Source organism: Tamandua tetradactyla, chromosome 24 (genome assembly GCF_023851605.1).
Source record: "Tamandua tetradactyla isolate mTamTet1 chromosome 24, mTamTet1.pri, whole genome shotgun sequence".
In the NCBI taxonomy this organism is placed as follows: Eukaryota; Metazoa; Chordata; class Mammalia; order Pilosa; family Myrmecophagidae; genus Tamandua; species Tamandua tetradactyla.
Genome location: NC_135350.1, coordinates 14428899 through 14446290, shown reverse-complemented (window position 1 = coordinate 14446290; position 17392 = coordinate 14428899). Strand labels below are relative to the sequence as shown.

The 17392-nt window shown below is 37.6% G+C and overlaps 1 protein-coding gene and 1 long non-coding RNA gene across 2 annotated transcripts in view; one reads left to right on the top strand and one right to left on the bottom strand.

Moving 5' to 3' along the window:
- The window catches only part of LOC143668048 (uncharacterized), a 31444-nt gene extending 20388 nt beyond the window's left edge, over positions 1-11056 (bottom strand). Inside the window, exon 1 of the long non-coding RNA XR_013168262.1 lies at positions 10788-11056. This is a non-coding gene — a long non-coding RNA (uncharacterized LOC143668048). The remainder of the gene's footprint in view (positions 1-10787) is intronic.
- Positions 11057-11159: 103 nt separating this feature from the next.
- Positions 11160-16026, top strand: RPL34 (ribosomal protein L34). Its single transcript, XM_077142588.1, has 5 exons — positions 11160-11261; positions 12673-12746; positions 12827-12926; positions 13223-13326; positions 15899-16026. Exons 2-5 carry the CDS (start codon positions 12682-12684, stop codon positions 15981-15983), a joined length of 354 nt encoding a protein of 117 aa, XP_076998703.1. The 5' UTR covers positions 11160-11261; positions 12673-12681; the 3' UTR covers positions 15984-16026.
- Positions 16027-17392: the final 1366 nt, after the last annotated feature.

Sequence of the window (17392 nt, the reverse complement as noted above, 5' to 3'; positions counted from 1 at the left end):
ACAAATTCAACAACTATTCCTAATATGATTTAAGAATTAACAATGAATGGTTATTTTCTTAATACATGACACCGTGAATGCTTTCCTGCTCAAGTCAGGAACAAGGCAAAAGTACCTGTTACCTCCACTACTTATTTTATATTGTGTTGGAGGTATCAGCCAACAGAATTGGACAAGAAGAATAAATATTAGAAAGGAAGAGATAATATGCCCGGATAATACATGTAGACCTACCCCTCCAAAATTAATAAAACCAAGAACAAATGCATTCAGTAAGATCCTGAAACCCTGTTGCTCAGTACATACTGGAGGAACTGAGTGTGGGGACACGAATGGACATTTGCACACTGGTGTTTATGGTGGCAGTGTTCATGATTCACAATGGATGGAGGTGGCCAAAGGGCACAATACCTGGGGAGTGGAAGGGGGAACTATGGTGTACACATACAACAGACTACTGAGAGGCCACAAGAAGGATAGAAGGTGTGAGGCATGCAACTAGGTGAATGAAACTTAAGGACTGAATGTTGAATGAAACATCAGAAACAAAAAGACAAATGTCATTATGCCTCACTCATGTGGACTAACTATAATATAAAAACTTGGTGAACTGACATCGAGAGCATGGGTTATTAGATTGGGCCCTATTATAAAGGGTCCTAGATAATAAGCTCTTACAGCAGTCAAATAACAAGTTGTAATAGTTACTTCTAAATTCTGAGATACTCAGCTGTTTGTTTAGAACATGGTCATTCTCAGAAACTTTGGGTATTTATGTGACACCTGAGATTCAGAATTAGAGCTCTGAAGCTATGAAAGTCAACAGTATCCCATAAAGAAATGTTTAAAAAGTTGAAAAAGAATCAGACTTCAAGTAGAGATATGAAAAAAGATGGCCTGGATAGGACTAAGGTAAATCAGAAGGATGACATATTCATATTTTAAAATTCGAACTGTGTGAGATCAAAGGGAGAGATGTTTATTTGGTACAAAATCTATACTTTGGGTAGTGCATTTCCTACTTTAACTTGTACAGTCAGTTTAGTTGAACACCATAAGTACATAGAATCTTAAATAGGGCATGAGACTTTGCCGGTTTGTCCAGGTTAGTATGATTGCCTGAAAGTGGCAAGAGAAAAACAATTTACTACATACAAGGGAAACCACATAATTTTGAGTTTGGACTACTCAACTGGCACTGTGGAGGTGATAAGGCAGTGGTATGATAATTTAAGATCCTGAAAGAGAAAGACTTCCAACCAAAAATTCTGTATCCAGCCAAATTGTCCTTCAAAACTGAGGGAGAGATTAAAATTTTCACAGACAAACAAATGCTGAAAGAACTTGTCAATGAGAGACCAGCCCTACAAGGAATAAATACTAAAGGGAGTTTCTGCTGGCTGAAAAGAAAAGATGGGAGAGGGAGGTCTGGAGGAGGGCACAGAATTGAAGAGTACCAGTAAGGGCAACTTAAAGGATTAAAAGAGAAAGAGGGAAAATAATATATAGACTGACAAATAAAATCCAAAGGATAAGATGGTGATTTAAGAAACGCCTTTACAATAATAACTTTGAATGTTAACAGATTAAACTTACCAATTAAAACATGCAGTTTGGCAGAATGGATTAAGAAATATAACCCAACTATCTACTGCTTATTCATCTTTGACACAAGGATACAAATAGATTGAAAGTGAAAGGATGGAAAAAGATGTTCCACGCAAGCTGTGACCGAAAGAAAGCACGAGTAGCTATACTAAGATCAGACAAAAATAGGCTTTAAATGTAAAGACATCATAAAAGATAGAGATGGAAACTCTATATTAATAAAAGGGACAATTCACCAAGAAAAAAATAACAGTCATAAATATTTATACTCCCAATCAAGGAGCTCCAAAGTACATGAGACAAACACTGGCAAAAATGAAGAGAGCAATAGACGTTTCGACAATAATAGTAGGAGACTTCAATACACCACTCTCTTCTATAGATACAACAACCAGATAGAAGATCAGCAAGGAAATAGAGAAGTTAAACAATCTGATAAATGACTTAGACCTAATAGACTTATATAGGTCATTGCACCCCAAAACACAAGGATATACATTCTTCTCTAGTGCTCATGGAACATTTTCCAGGATAGATCATGTGATGGGGCACAAAACAGGTCTTTATAAATTTTAAAACATTGAAATTATTAAAAGCACGTTCTCTGATCACAATGGAATAAAGCTGGAAATCAGTAACCACCAAAGAACCAGAACTTTGACAAATATATAGAGATTAAATGACACACACTTAAACAACCAGTAACTCAAAGAAGAAATTGCTAGAGAAATCAGTAGCTCTCTGGAGATGAATGAAAATGAGAATACAACATTTTAGAAGTTATGGGATGCAGCAAAAGCTATGCTGAGAGGGAAATTTATTGCTCTAAATGCCTATATTAAAAAAGAAGAAAGAGCAAAAATCGAGGACTGTACTGCTCACCTGGAGGGCCTTGCAAAAGAGCAGCAAACTAACCCCAAAGCAAATAGAAGAAGAGAAATAACGATGATTAAAGCAGAGTTAAATGAATAGGGGAGCAAAAGAACAATACAAACAATCAATAAAACCAAAAGTTGGTTCTTTGAGAAAATCAATAAAATTGATGGACCACTAGCAAGGCTGACAAAGAAAAAAAACAGCAGATGCAAATAAATAAAATCAAGAATGAAAGGGAGGTTGTTACCACAGACCCCGAAGAAATAAAAGGAATCATAAGAGGATACTATGAACAACTCTATGCTAACAAACCAGACAACTTAGATGAAATGGACAAATTCCTGGAAATACATGAACACATGAACTGATTCAAGAAGAAATAGAAGATCTCAACAAACCAGTCACAAGTAAAGAGATTTAATGAGTCATCAAAAATTTTCCTACAAAGAAAAGCCCAGGGCCAGATGGCTTCATAGGGGAATATTATCAAACATTCCAAAAAGAACTAACATTAATCCTGCTCAAAATTTTCAAAAAAAATTGAGTAAAAAGAAACACTACCTAATTCATTTTATGACGCTAACAACACTTTAATATGAAAACCTGGTAAAGATGCTCTAAGAAAGGAAAACTACAGGTCAATCTCCCTAATGAACATAGATGCAAAAATTTTCAACAAAATACTAGAAATTAAATCCAACAAGACACTAAAAGAATTCTACACCCTGACCATGTGAGGTTTATACCAGGAATGCAAGGACAGTTCAACACAAGAAAATCAATTAATGTAATACAGCACATTAACAAAACAAAAGGGAAAATCATATGATCATCTTGATTGATGCTGAAAACCATTTGACAAAATTCAACATCCTTTTCTGATAAAAACACTTCAAAAGGTAGGAATCAAAGGTAACTTCTGCAATATGATAAAGGACATATGTGAAAAACTTGTAGCCAGCATCATACTCAGTGAAGAGAAACTGAAAGCTTTCCCCCTAAGATCAGGAATGAGATAAGGATGCCCCCTGTCACCACTATTATTCAACATTGTACTAGAAGTTCTAGCTAGAGCAATCAGGAAGGAGAAAGAAATAAAAGGCATCCAAGTTGGAAAAGAAGAAGTAAAACTTCATTATTTGCAGATGACATGATACTAGGAAAATCCTGAGAAATCTATAACAAAGTTACTTGAGCTAATAAATTCAGCAAGGTGGCGGGATATAAAATTAATGTGCAAAAGTCAGTAATTTTTCTATACACAAGCAATGACCTAATTGAGGAGTCAATTAAGAGGAAAAATCCATTCAATATAGCAACTAAAAGAATCAAGTATCCAGGAATGAACTTAATTAGGGATGTAAAGGACTTGTATACAGAAAACTACTTAACATTGCTAAGCGGAATCAAAAAAGATCTAAATAAGTGGAAAGACATTTCCTGCTCATGGATAGTAAGATTAAATGTAGTTAAGAGGTCAATTCTACCCAGTGGATCTACGGATTCAATGCAGTACCAATCAAAATTCCAATAACCTATTTTGAAGGCTTGGAAATTCAGCTGGAATGGAAAGAGACCCCAAAAAGCTAAAAAATCATCCTATAAAAAGAAGAATGAAGTGGGAGGATTATCACGCCCCAATTTTAAAGCTTATTATAAAGCACAGTGGTCAAAACTGTATGATGCTGGCACAAAAACAGAATTATTGACCAATGGAATTCAATCTAGAGTGAAGAAATAGACCACCAAATCTATGGTCTACTGATCTTAGACAAGGCCTCCAAATCCACTAAACTGGAACAAAATAGTTGTGCTGGTTTGAAAGGATGTATGTCCCCTAGAAAAGCCATGTCTTAATCTAAATCCCATTTCATAAAGGCAGAATAATCCCTATTCAATACTGTATGTTTGAAACTAAAATCAGATGATCTCCCTGGAGATGTGATTTAGTCAAGAGTGGTTGTTAAACTGGATTAGGTGATGACTTGTCTCCACCCATTCGGGTGGGTCTTGATTGGTTTACTGGAGTCCTATAAAAGAAGAAACATTTGGAGAATGAGAGATTCAGAGAGAGCAGAGCAGAACGACATAGCCATGAGAAGCAGAGTCCACCAGCCAGCGGCTTTTAGAGATGATGAAGGAAAATGCCTCCCGGGGAACTTCATGAAACAGGAAGACAGGAGAAGAAGCTAGCAGATGATGCCATGTTCACCATGTGCCCTTTCAGATGAGAGAGGAACCCTGACTGTGTTCACCATGTGCCTTCTCACTTGAGAGAGAAACCCTGAACTTCATTGGCCTTCTCAAACCAAGGTGTCTTTCCCTGGATGTCTTAGATTAGACATTTTTATAGACTTGTTTTAATTGGGACATTTTCTCAGCCTTGGAACAGATGTAAACTAGCATCTGATTAAATTCCCCTTTTTAAAAGCCATTCCATTTCTTGTATATTGCATTCTGGTAGCTAGCAAACTAGAACAATAGTTTTTTCAATAAATGGCCATGGAAGAACTGGAAATCAATAGCCAAAAGAATGAAAGAGGACCACTATCTTACATCCTATACAAAAATTAACTCAAAGTGGATCAAAACCTAAATATAAGAGCCAGTACAATAAAGCTCCCAGAGGAAAATGTATGGAGACATCTTCCAAGACCTAGTAATAGGAGGTAGCTTCCTAAACTTTATACCCAAAGTACAAGCAACAAGAGAAAAAATAAATAAATGGGAACTCCTCAAAATCAAATGCTTTTGAGTGTTAAAAGACTGTGTCAAAAAAGTGAAGAGGCACCAACTGAATGGGAGAAAATATTTGGAAATCATACATCAGATAAAGATTTGATACCCTGTATATATAAAGAAATCATACAAACTCACAACAAAAGAACAAACAACCCAATTATAAAATGGGCTAAATATATGAATAGGCATTTTTCTGAAGAGCAAATACAGATGGTTTAAAAAGCACAAGAAGAGATGCTTATTTTCATTAGCTATAAGGGAAATGCAGATCAGGACTGCAAGATACCACCTCACACCTATAATAAGAATGGCTGCTATTAAACAAACAGGAAACTACAAATGTTGGAGAGCATGTGGAAAAACTGGGACACTTATGCACTGCTGGTGGGGATGTATAATGGTACAGCCACTATGGAAGACTGTTTGGTAGTTCCTTAAGAAACTAAATATCAAGTTGCCCTATGACCCAGCAATACCTCTACTCAACATATACCCAGAAGAGCTGAAAGTAGTGACACAAACAGACATTTGCACACCAATGTTCACAGCAGCATTATTCACAACTGCCAAAAGATGGAAACAAGTCATATATATGATGGAATATTATGCAGCAGTAAGAAAAAATGACGTCCTGAAGCTCATTCCAGGTAGATGAGCCTTCAGGACATAATGCTGAATGAAATAAGCCAGGCACAAAAGGAGAGATACTGTATGATTTCACTTTTATGATATGGTAAACGTAAAATCAGAGACTTATAATACAGAATATAGGGGACCTAGAGATACACAGAAGCTAGAGATGGGTGGCTGGTTAGCTAATGAGGTTGAACTCAAATGTAAGGGAGTAGAAAGATGTGAAGGTGGTTCACTAATGGGTCTATAAGTAATATTACCATATTGAAGGTGAACATGATTGAAAGGGGTTGTATACACTCATGTGTCCCACTGATTAACACTACAAATAGAAATAAATTCTTGCATGAACTACTTCAAAGGTATGACTCTTGTTAAAAGAGTATGCAAGTTTGGGTATGGGGGGAAACTGCCTTTGCATGCTATGGGATATGTTTAAACAGGAAAACAATAGTACCAACACAAAGGGGGAGGAACAAGAGTTAACAGGTGGTTTAGATTTTCTATTTGGTAAGGGTGTGTTTATTGGTTATCTTTCTCTTGTGAATAATGAAATTAACTAAAATCAAGACTTTTGATGGACTATTTACTTTGGACATTATACACGGTGCCTAATGAATGTGGCTGAAGGATGCACTAACTGAGACATAGGAACGATGGTGTATACATATGATCAAATATTGTGCTGCTACAAAAGGAATGAAGTTGTGAGGCATGCAACATTGTGAATGAATCTATGGGACATTTGGTGAGGCAAAATAAGACAGAAACAAAAGAACAATTATTGTATGGACTCATTTAGAAAATACTTATAAGAAAATAGGGGACTAAATTGTAAACTCTTAAACAAGCCATGTTTAGCTCAGAATGGTAATTATTATTTCTGGATTTTGAGAGGCTGTTCTATACATATACAATCTGGTATTTAGAGTTAAAAATGAAGATGATCAGACTGGGATTAAGGTAATTCAGAATATAGGTGTAAGGAAGACTTTATCTATGTTTTAACCTCATCTAATTTTTGAGACCAAAGCAAGAAAGGTTTATTTAGCCCAGAACATAAATTTTCTGTAGCACATAATCTAACTTAACCTGTCTTGTTAAATTATTTAAACAATAAAACACAAGGAGCCCAGAATAAGAATGAGGATCTTTGATCCTGTATAGCTTAATGTAATGCCTGGACTCATCTCAGAGTATATTAAGCAGATAATCAAAAAGCATTGGCAAAGTCCTTTGAGGGATGGAAGAAAAAAAACTATTAAACTTTACCACGGGGGAAACTCCTGATACTGCATCAAACATTAGGGACACCCAAATTAATAGGCCAAACCCTTGACTTTGAGGCTTGCTCTTGTGAAGCTTATGTATGTAGTGGAGAAGGTTAGTCTACCTATACGTATGCCTAAGAATTACTTCCAGAGGGCGCTCTCCCTCTCTCTCTCTCTCTCTCTCTCTCTCTCTCTCTCTCTCTCTCTCTCTCTAAGCCCAACTCTGCAAGTGAAACTATTGCCTTCCCCACTACGTGGGACATAACTTCCAGGTGTGAAAGTCTCCTTGGTGGCACGGGAGATGACTCCTAGGGATGAGTCTGGCCCTGGCACTGTGGGATCAACAATGTCATCCTGAAAAAAAAAGCGGGGGGGGGGGGGGGGGGGGAGAAGTGTAACAAATAGGGTACCAGTGGCTGAGAGAGTTCAGATAGAGTTGAGCGGCTACTCTGGAAGTCACTCTTACACAAGCTTCAGTTAGACATGGCTACCTACAATAACTTGCAAACCCCAACCAAAACCATTCCACCTAGGGCATTATGTAAGATTATACAAAGGTTCCATGCACTAGGGTACCTTTTCAGAAACCTACGACCTCCAGATGGGTCCCTGGACCAGATAAGTCCTGAAATGAAGAGGGGTCAGTCACTCCAGAACATCAGATAGTTCCATCCCCCATCCTATATTATTGACAGCCCCTCCCAACATGAAAGACTGGGAGAAAGATCAAAGTTTATGGTGGAGTTATGCAGAGAAGTTAGGGCTTAACAAATATGTATGACTGCTGAATCACTATATTGCTATTTTTTTTAGTCTCCAGCATCTTAGAGCAGCTTGAAGTAAAAACCTAAAATGGTGGAATTATAACCCATACCAAACTCCGAAATCCATCCTACAAGTAATTGTTGTGATATGCTTTGAAATTTATTGCTTTTTTCTATATCTCTTTCTTTTCCAACAAAGAAAAATAGATATTTCTTCTCGCCTCCAGTGTTTTGGAACAGCTAAAAGGAAAAATCTGAAATAGTGGAATGGTAACCCATAACAAACTCTAAAATCTGTTCTGTACCTGCTTGAAAATCATTGCTTTTTCTACTTTTCTTTGTACATATATTGCATATATATTATATTTAACAATAATAAACATTTAAAAAAGGAGTCAGAGAGAAATTATAAATTGCCTTGATGAAGCAAAAATAAGAATAATTTATGACTTCTCAACAGCTCACAGAAGAAAGAAAATAAAAGAATGATATATTCAAAGTACTAAAAGGAAAGGGAATAAAGAAACCTTGCCAAACTAGAATTCTATATTCAGCCTGGGACAAGCTGTTGGTGTTCTACATCACATCTCCTCAGTCCATCTCTGATTCTGGCCTCAACTGTGGTCAACTGATTAGTAAACATCATTACATCTTCAAAATCCCTTTTGTCTTGTAATACTATATTATCACAAGAGTAACACTACAGGGACAGAAGTCATGGGGCCATCTTAAAATTCCTAGAATTCTGCCTACCACACATATGGTATGACCCAGAAATTTCATTTCTAGGTATATACCTAACAGATATGTTTTTGGTAACATATCTTTACCAAAAGATACATGCAACAATGTTCACAGAGAAGTTTTCATAATAGCCATAACTGGAAACTACTCAATGTCCATCAACAATAAATAGTGGTATATTTACTCGGTGGAATTCCGTGAAGTAATAATAATGAAAAATAATATAGCTAAATCTTGTAAATATAAGGTTGAGTGAAAGAAGCCAGATACAAAGAGTATAATTCCTACAAAAATAGAAAAACTTATTTATGTGGTTAGTCAGAATAGTGATTATTTATGGGGTTAAAGGTCAAGATAGTAATTACACTAGAAGAAAGGAGGAGGAAAAGAAAGAGGAAACAAGTGGGGTTCTGGAAGGATGATAATATTATTTCTTAATCTAGGTGTACGTGGTTGTGACAATTCATTACGCAGTAAACTTATTGTGTGATGATGTTTAATTACCACTTAAATTTCCTTAATGGTTATATGATCATTTCTATAGGAAATACAAAAGAATCTTCATGCAAATTATTAGAAATAATCAGAGAATTTATCAAGATGACTGATTGTATTTCTATATACCAGCAACAAACAGCTAGAATACAGATTTTAAAAGACACCATTCAAAATGGAATCAGATAATGTCAAATACCTAAAAATTAATCTAAAAAAAGGCATGCAAATGTTGTAGAAAAATTATAAAACTTTATTAAAGAACATTAAAGTAGATTTAAATATTTGGAGAGATATGCCATATTCATGCTTAGAAAAACATATCATAAAAACATTAATTCTCCCCTAATTCTACCATAGATTAATATCAAGTACTACTAAATTTCAGATTAGCTAAAAATGTTTCTGTAAGAGAAAAAGGTCAAGAATTTCCCTTCTGAAGTGGGGAAGGGTATGTGAATATTGTCCTTCCAAATGTTAGGATTTATTAAAGTATGGAACTGATAAAATAAGACTAAATGACTTGCAGAATAAAACAGAAAGCCAGAAACAGACCCCTACATGTACAGAACTTTGGTATATGACAAAAGGTAACATCAGATTACGCAAGGGGAGAGGAAAACAATGGTCATCCATCAGGAAAGAGCAAAATTGCATCCTTACCTTTCTCTCAACGCAAAAAAAAAAAAAATTCTAAATGAGTCATTAACACGACTTTTTATTTAAATAATTGAAACGTTATTTTGGAAGAAAACTTGAGTGGATACTGCGATGCTCTCCCAAAATCTTCTCTTCCGGGTCAAAGCATCATCACCCCCTAGCGGCTGGGAATAGAGGCTGCTGCTGGCCCACAGCCGCCTCCCTCAATGGACACTGCCCTCAGCCTCAGGGAACTGCCTCACTCACAGTCGGGGAGGAACACGCTAAGGACTGACCAATGCAGAAACACAAAGGGAAAACTCCAAAGAGCCATTCGACTTCCAGAATTCCTGTTGGAACAGCTGTGGCCTCAGTGGCAACCACTTTGTGGATCACCTGATCCTGTCAACTTCACTTCCTTACGTGGATATTTCCTAAAAGCGCTCCCAATAAACCAGCACAAAACTCCCCCTCTCAGTCTGTTGCCAGGGAACCTAATCTAAGATAAAATCTTAAAGATCGCCCACACACACACACACTTTTTTTGGCATATTCCCTTAGAGCCCAAGCAAAGCGTTCATTACTTTTCAGGGAGTCTTGACCCCTTTTGGCAACGTGATGAAAGATAAGGACCCTCTTCTCAGGAAAATACACATTTAATGTAAATTTCTACAGATTATTTTAGAAAGGTGATTTTGTTTCATTGTAAGGTCCAGCTCAAGCTTTACCACCCACATGAAACCTCTAGTGTCTTTTTGTTCACAACCCTTCTATTGCGCCCTTACTCTTAACAAGCCCCTGTGTTAAAACTTCCTGATGTCCTTCATCATGACATAACCTGTAGGGTGGTCACTGATATCTCCATTTTAGAGAATTTAAGGATTTGCCCAAAGTTATAGAGCTAATAATTAGCAGATCCTGAATGAAAACCCCAATATTCTTATAAAGATTGTGTTCTGAATGAATGACAAGGAAAAAGAAGGGACGGCCAAAGAATAATTCCTCAAAACGTCACCTAATGATAAGTGCCAGATTTGGAATGTAAACCCAGGTCTCACACCAGAGTCAGCGCAGTTTAGCTTCGATGTGTCGAAGAGCCGGTCGGAACAAAATAAAACAAAACAAAACTTTGTCCCCCCTCTGTCCTTTGCGGCTCATTTGTCACTTAGCTTTGTTTCTTCAATGACTCCGGAAAGATTCTGTGTTATAGAACGCTGAAAGGCATCCCCGCCCTCTGGAAGGGCGGTGCGTCGGCTACCGTACAACATGGCTGCGCTCTGTCCGTCACGCCCCTAGCGCTGACACAACTTCCTGACCCGCGCACTAATATTTGACCTTTGAACTGGGGAGTGCTTCCTTTTTCTCTTCCGGGGACGGTACCCTGAGGTATGGCTGCTTTGTACCTTTTATTCCCTTTACAATCGTCTGCCATCCGGGTGGTTCTAGAAGCTGGGCAGTCGCAGGCGCGGTCCTTTGAACTTGCGTGGGGGTAAGGGGCTCAGGAGGGAGGGTGGCGGGGACCAAACGCTAGCCTTTAACTTGGGTCACCCCTTGATGCCGACGGTCCCTTCGGAGCCAGTAATGGCCAGAGCTCACTGCTAGGGGCTTTTGCCGCTTTCCCAGTCCAGCGTTGAAAAATAGAAAAGACTTGTGGTCAGGCTGGTTAATATTATGGGGCATTTTCGACTCTTAACTCATATCTTCACATTGCGCCTGAAGATGTTCTCCGTGAAAGGGAGGGCGGGGAGCCGCCAAGTTGGGGTGGTTGTTTTAAAGTGTTTTCTGTTTCCCAAACAGGGAAGGTATTTTAGTATGGGTTTTGCCTTTTAGTTTTTGCGATGCAAACGGGACAGAGGCTTTCTGGGACATTCGCACTGGGCTTTCGTGTCGGTTTTGGACAGTTGTTTTAGTGTAGTTAATATTAGTAATTTAGAAGTCACCTGTCTTCGCCATATAGTAAGTAATAAGATCGTCCACGGAGGAAAAATGTTGGCGTTTGTAACAACAAATTCAGGCTCTTGGGGTTTTTTGTTGTTGTTGCTGTTTGTTTGTTTTAACATGGGCAGGCACCGGGAAACAAACCTGGGTCTTCGGCATGGCAGGTGAGAACTCTGCCAGAGGGCATAACATGCTGTAATGAAATGGTTTAGCTTGTTTCAAGTTTTTATGTTTTATGTTAGTTTGAGTAGAGTAGTTAAAAATTCCTTAGTTGTCATGTGCGTATCTAAAATCGACATGCTAAGTAACAAATATTTCAACTTGATAAATGGAGATAAATTAGGTGCAAAATGCAAAGGCACCTATTTAATCTAGGACTAAAGGCACTTACTCTTTGGGGCAAGACACAACCCTGGGCATCTGCTTTTTGGTGAACCCTGTTTTAACTGGGATAGTTTGCTCATTCACTCCTAATGAGGGTTGTATAAAGTACGTAGAAAACCCCATTTGGGGGATGGGAGCTCGTTTGTTGCACAGCAGTCCCAGTAAATGGCATAGCTAGGATTCAACTTCACATCTCCCATGTAACCTTCTTTTTAAAACCAGTGTTTCTCCAACTTGCCTGGTCTTAATGCTCTTCTGGGTACAACCCCAAAGACCCTGAGGAAAGGGCCTGGTGACCAGAATTTTAACCAAGTAGCATATACAAGCACATAATATAAGAAAATATTTCATTATGTTCTTTTAAAATGTGTAATGCTTTTCATAAGACTTCTTAATATGTTAGGATATATGTCAGCGTATAGGTAACTAATGTATATTTGGTGAGAAAACTAGGGCACAGGAGCGGTAACAAGTGGCTGGACAAGAGCAACTCTAAAAGTTATTTGTTACTGTATTTTGAGGTTTGAATTTATTTCATAATGGAGAAAAATGATTTTGTCCCACTCTTTTTAATTTAGGCATTCAAAATGGTCCAGCGTTTGACGTACCGTCGTAGGCTGTCCTACAATACTGCTTCTAATAAAACTAGGCTGTAAGTAGTTCTAAAATTTTAAATACATATTTTCATTTACTCTACAAAATTCCAACCTGTTCCTATCCTTTGCCTCCTAGGTCCCGGACCCCTGGGAATAGAATTGTTTACCTTTATACCAAAAAAGTTGGGAAAGCACCAAAATCTGCGTGTGGGGTGTGCCCAGGCCGACTTCGGGGTGTAAGTGATAAGCAGCATAGCAAGGGTTGGATTTTTGAGGAACACTCCCTTGGTAAGGGGATGAATAAAGGAAAAGTCACCACTAAGAGGATTGAAAATTATGAAGCATCATGGTCCAAATCTGTCAAGAATACAGCCCTTTAAAACCCTATATATGAAATACCTTTCAGATAATAAGTAAATTTTCATTGGAAACCAATTCCCTTTGCACTTTCAAAAATAAGACTTAGCAAAAATCAGAATTTTATTTTTCTAGTAAAGCATCACAAACTCATCTCAACATTCTCTTTATTCAGGTTCGTGCTGTGAGGCCTAAGGTTCTTATGCGGTTATCTAAGACCAAAAAGCACGTCAGCAGAGCCTATGGTGGTTCCATGTGTGCTAAATGTGTCCGTGACAGGTAAATATTAAATGGACTTTCTTAAACATTGGTGTATTTGTTACATTGTATCTCAGTCATTATCAGAAGACTGCCAAGAAGAATTAGCTACTTAAAGTTGCATGCTTTTGAATCCTTCCTTGACTATAGAAGTTGGGTGCTATGCAAACCAATAAGTGGTATTAATTCAGTCAAAATCTTTGAAAACTTTTATGCTTGTGGTAAAATATTAAGTTTTATGAAGGAGGCAGGTAAGAAAATATGATCAGTGGTAATTAAAGTTGGTCGACTTCTTGGGGATCCGAGAAAGAGTTTCAAAGGGTACACTTCATCTGAGTCTTGAAGGGTGAACCAGTCAAGTACCTGGCATGAAAGACCAAAAGCATAGGAACGAAGTAACTGTGCTTCTGATGCGGCAGGAGCAAAGAATTATAGGAGGTGATGCAGAAGAAAAGTCACATATCATGAAGAACCTTCCAAGTTTAAAGCATGATTTTTAACTGGATCCTTTAAATGTAATACATGGGTTTTGAGCAGCGCAGGGAACCCTTTGTTGTGCCAGAAGCGTAACAGCAACAGAGTGGATGGTGAAGTCATTCAACAAAGCTGTGCATTTGGAACATATAGCTCCTCTGTTTTGTCAAGGATGAGGAAATGTTTTCATTAAGACCTGAAGGATGAGTGAGGGTTCTGTTTGGGTGGAGTCTGTTATAGGGGTATTGTCTAGGAAAGTATTGGTTATAACGTAGGGTGGTAGCAGTGGAATTGGTAATAGTAACATTTATTGACAAACATTGTGGTTAACTCTAAAATCCTCGCAAGTCTTATCAAGAGGGAGTTGATATCCCTATTTTGTGAAGAAACTAGGGCTTATTACTCAAGTTCACATAAGGGGCAGCACCAGGGTTCATTGAGTTTTATTGAGACCCTTGCTTTTAACCCCACTGACTTCGTTAAATTCCTCACCAAAGAAGGCAGTAATGGAAGGATTTGGGGAGGTGATTGATTTGATGGGGTAGGGGGAGTCAAGGATGATTTCCTGGTTTCTGGCTTGACTAGTATATAAAGCCTGTGAGTGGAAACAAGTCAAGATGATATTAAAGTAACTTAGGCAATAACTAAAGATCCAGGCAAAGGAAGTAGCAGTGGGGAGGGACAGGTATGCATGGCTCGAATTTGTTTTTAACATTTTTAGGTAATACCACTAACAACTAGTTGGCAAGAGCTGAAATTGATTCAGAGAAGTGGTTTTCCTCCACTTTAATTAGTTCTTCTGTAAAGTTGCCTAGCTAAGATTGTAGCCAGATTTTTCACACCAAACGTGCAAACCTCCATTTTTACCTCCATTTTTACCTCTCAAGAGTTAATTTGCAAGGGGAGGATCAGACTTTGCATTAATGTAAATTCAAGATAAATAATCTACTCTAATTGTTTGATCTGGTGAGTTGAGGATGTAAGAAGAGAAATGAGAAGTGAAGTTGGAAAAATAAACTGGAGATAAACTCCAGTTTGAAGCTAGAGGAGTTTGGGTTTTTACCAGTCTTTGGTTCTTAAGTTGTGTGAATGTGAGACTCACAGGAGCACATTTATTAAAATACAAATTTTCAGGCTCTAGGTCCTGGGGATATGAATTTAGTAGGCCAAATAAGGGTGGCCTGGAAATTAGGATTTTGGGTTGATGCTGAGCAAGTCTGTTTAGTCTTTGCTATTTGTATGTTTAGGAAACTAAGGGTTGTGATTAAGACATCAATTGTATCTCTAATGTGATTATAATAAGGAGATTTGACGAAAGAGAGATCCCAGGGTTTTGAGTCTAGGTAGTACCCATAGAGAACACATGTGGCGCAAGTTTCAGTGAGAGCAAGATGAGTTTTGCTGTGTGAATTATATACAAGAAGTCATTGGGAATAGGGTTCTGCAATGTAAAGAGAAAAATTTGTAAATGGCTTATCACAAAATGCATGTCTGACACTTGACCCCTGGTCCTCTTGATTTCCAGTGCTTTTCACTGTGCTGAACAGCATTTTTCATAAAGTACAAGTATGAACACTCCATATGCCCTTGAGCAGGCAAGAAAAAAGGATAAGTAGAGCAACTTCCTTTACACAATGGCAAAACTATAGAGTTTAGGTAAATAATTATCATCTATAAAATGTACTCCCTCCCTAAATGGAGATTCAAAACCCAGAAAATTTGAAGTCTTTCCAAATTTAGTCTTCATCACAACCCTCTAAATAGGCACTAAATTATTCTTACACCTTGCTCCAGAGGGAGTAGTAATAAATGATATTAAAGGAAAGTTAACATAAAAGGCAGAGAATGGTCTCCTGTGGGAGTGATTTTGTAGTCGTTTATGTTAACCCAGAAGAAGGGAAGGGTGGGTGCTACTGGCGTGGAACTTGAAGAATGCTGATCCTTCCTTACATGACATTGGGAAGGAGTTTGAAAAGTTAAAAGGATCTCTCTGTATAAGCTTTTATTCAATAGAAGTTTTGTTTGTTTCTAATCATTTGTTCAGTTATTTTCCTGTCCTATGTTAATAAGTGAGATAACAGTTCTCAAAATTATATTCATACAGTATTTTCCTTTATAGGATCAAACGTGCTTTCCTGATTGAGGAGCAGAAAATCGTTGTGAAAGTGTTGAAGGCACAAGCACAGAGTCAAAAAGCTAAATAAAAATGTGAAGCTTTTTTGAATAATAAAAATCAAAGACTTGTTTGTCTATGTTTATTTTTGTTGTAACTTGTTATACAGATTTGTTTTTTGTGTGGTATCTTGGGACCCGTTATTTATTCATTTATTATTTAATTTTCTTACATGGGTAGGCACCAGGAATCACACCTAGGTCTCTGGCATGGCAGGCAAGGACTATGCCACTGAGCCACCGCAGCCCACCCGGGACCCGTGATTTTTAATTGATTACTTTTTCTAAAAGAAACTAATTGGGAGATGAGTGATTGCTGGAATTTTTTTTATGGCAACTGTAGCCACTACTTTGCCTTGGAGCATAAATGCATTTCTCTTAATAGCCTAAGACCTAGGGGCAGTTTATAGATCTTTTGTTATCTCATTTTAAAATACCACTTAGACTATGTTCATCCTTCAGTGGCAGGAGCCTTCATAAAGACAAACTTTTATGCTCAACAAGTTATTTGGAACCAGGCCTTTATATATCATCACTAAACCATTACTTGTTTTAGTTCAGTTCAGAAATGACTAATTTGGAGAACTTAATTTAGTTGGAGGTACAACAATATAGGCTGCAGTTTTAAGATTTCAAAACATCTACCTATTCATCAATTGAGCTACTGTTTACAAAACTTCATATTTAGTGAAATTCACATTCTAAGGTCAGGATACTAAAAGAATGTTAGTATATCAATTCCCACCCTTCCCTTGGGAACTACAGTATAAATTTTGACAAATGTTTATAAGGTTACATGAAGCTAATAGATAATACTTAACAGCACTTAGACTACTTCATCGTTCCAAGTGCTCGTTATAAGATTGTTTGAATTATCTTTTTCTTTTTGGGTTCATGGGTAGGGAATTGAACCCTGATCTGCATAGCAAGGGAGCATTCTACCACTGAACCAACCCATGCATCTTGAATTGTCTTCAAGACTATTCAGGTTATGTTAAGTGTATTTCCAAATTCAGGGAGTAAAAGGGATTCCCAGGCTTATTTGCACAAGCTGAGGAATATGGAAACTGAGTACTACAGAATTCAAGTATTATTTTAATCTTTCATTTAGGTAACACCTTAGAATTAACTAGAGTAGAAAAACTTTTTTTTTTTTTTTTTTTTTTTAAAGGAAAGACAGAGAGAAGGAAGGAAGGAAGGAAGAAAGGGAAACATTTTTAAACATTTTCTTGTTTTATTGTATTCTGTTTCTCCGTTTTTGTTACATGGGCTGGGGCCGGGAATCGAACCGAGGTCCTCCGGCATAGCAGGCAAGCACTTTGCCCGCTGAGCCACCGTGGCCCGCCCAGAAAAACCTTTTTTGCTACCCTGCTGCCAGCAAGTTTCTTCTAAATAGCTAATTCTAATCAGTCTGTAGATGAGGAACGGGATTACAGCTAAG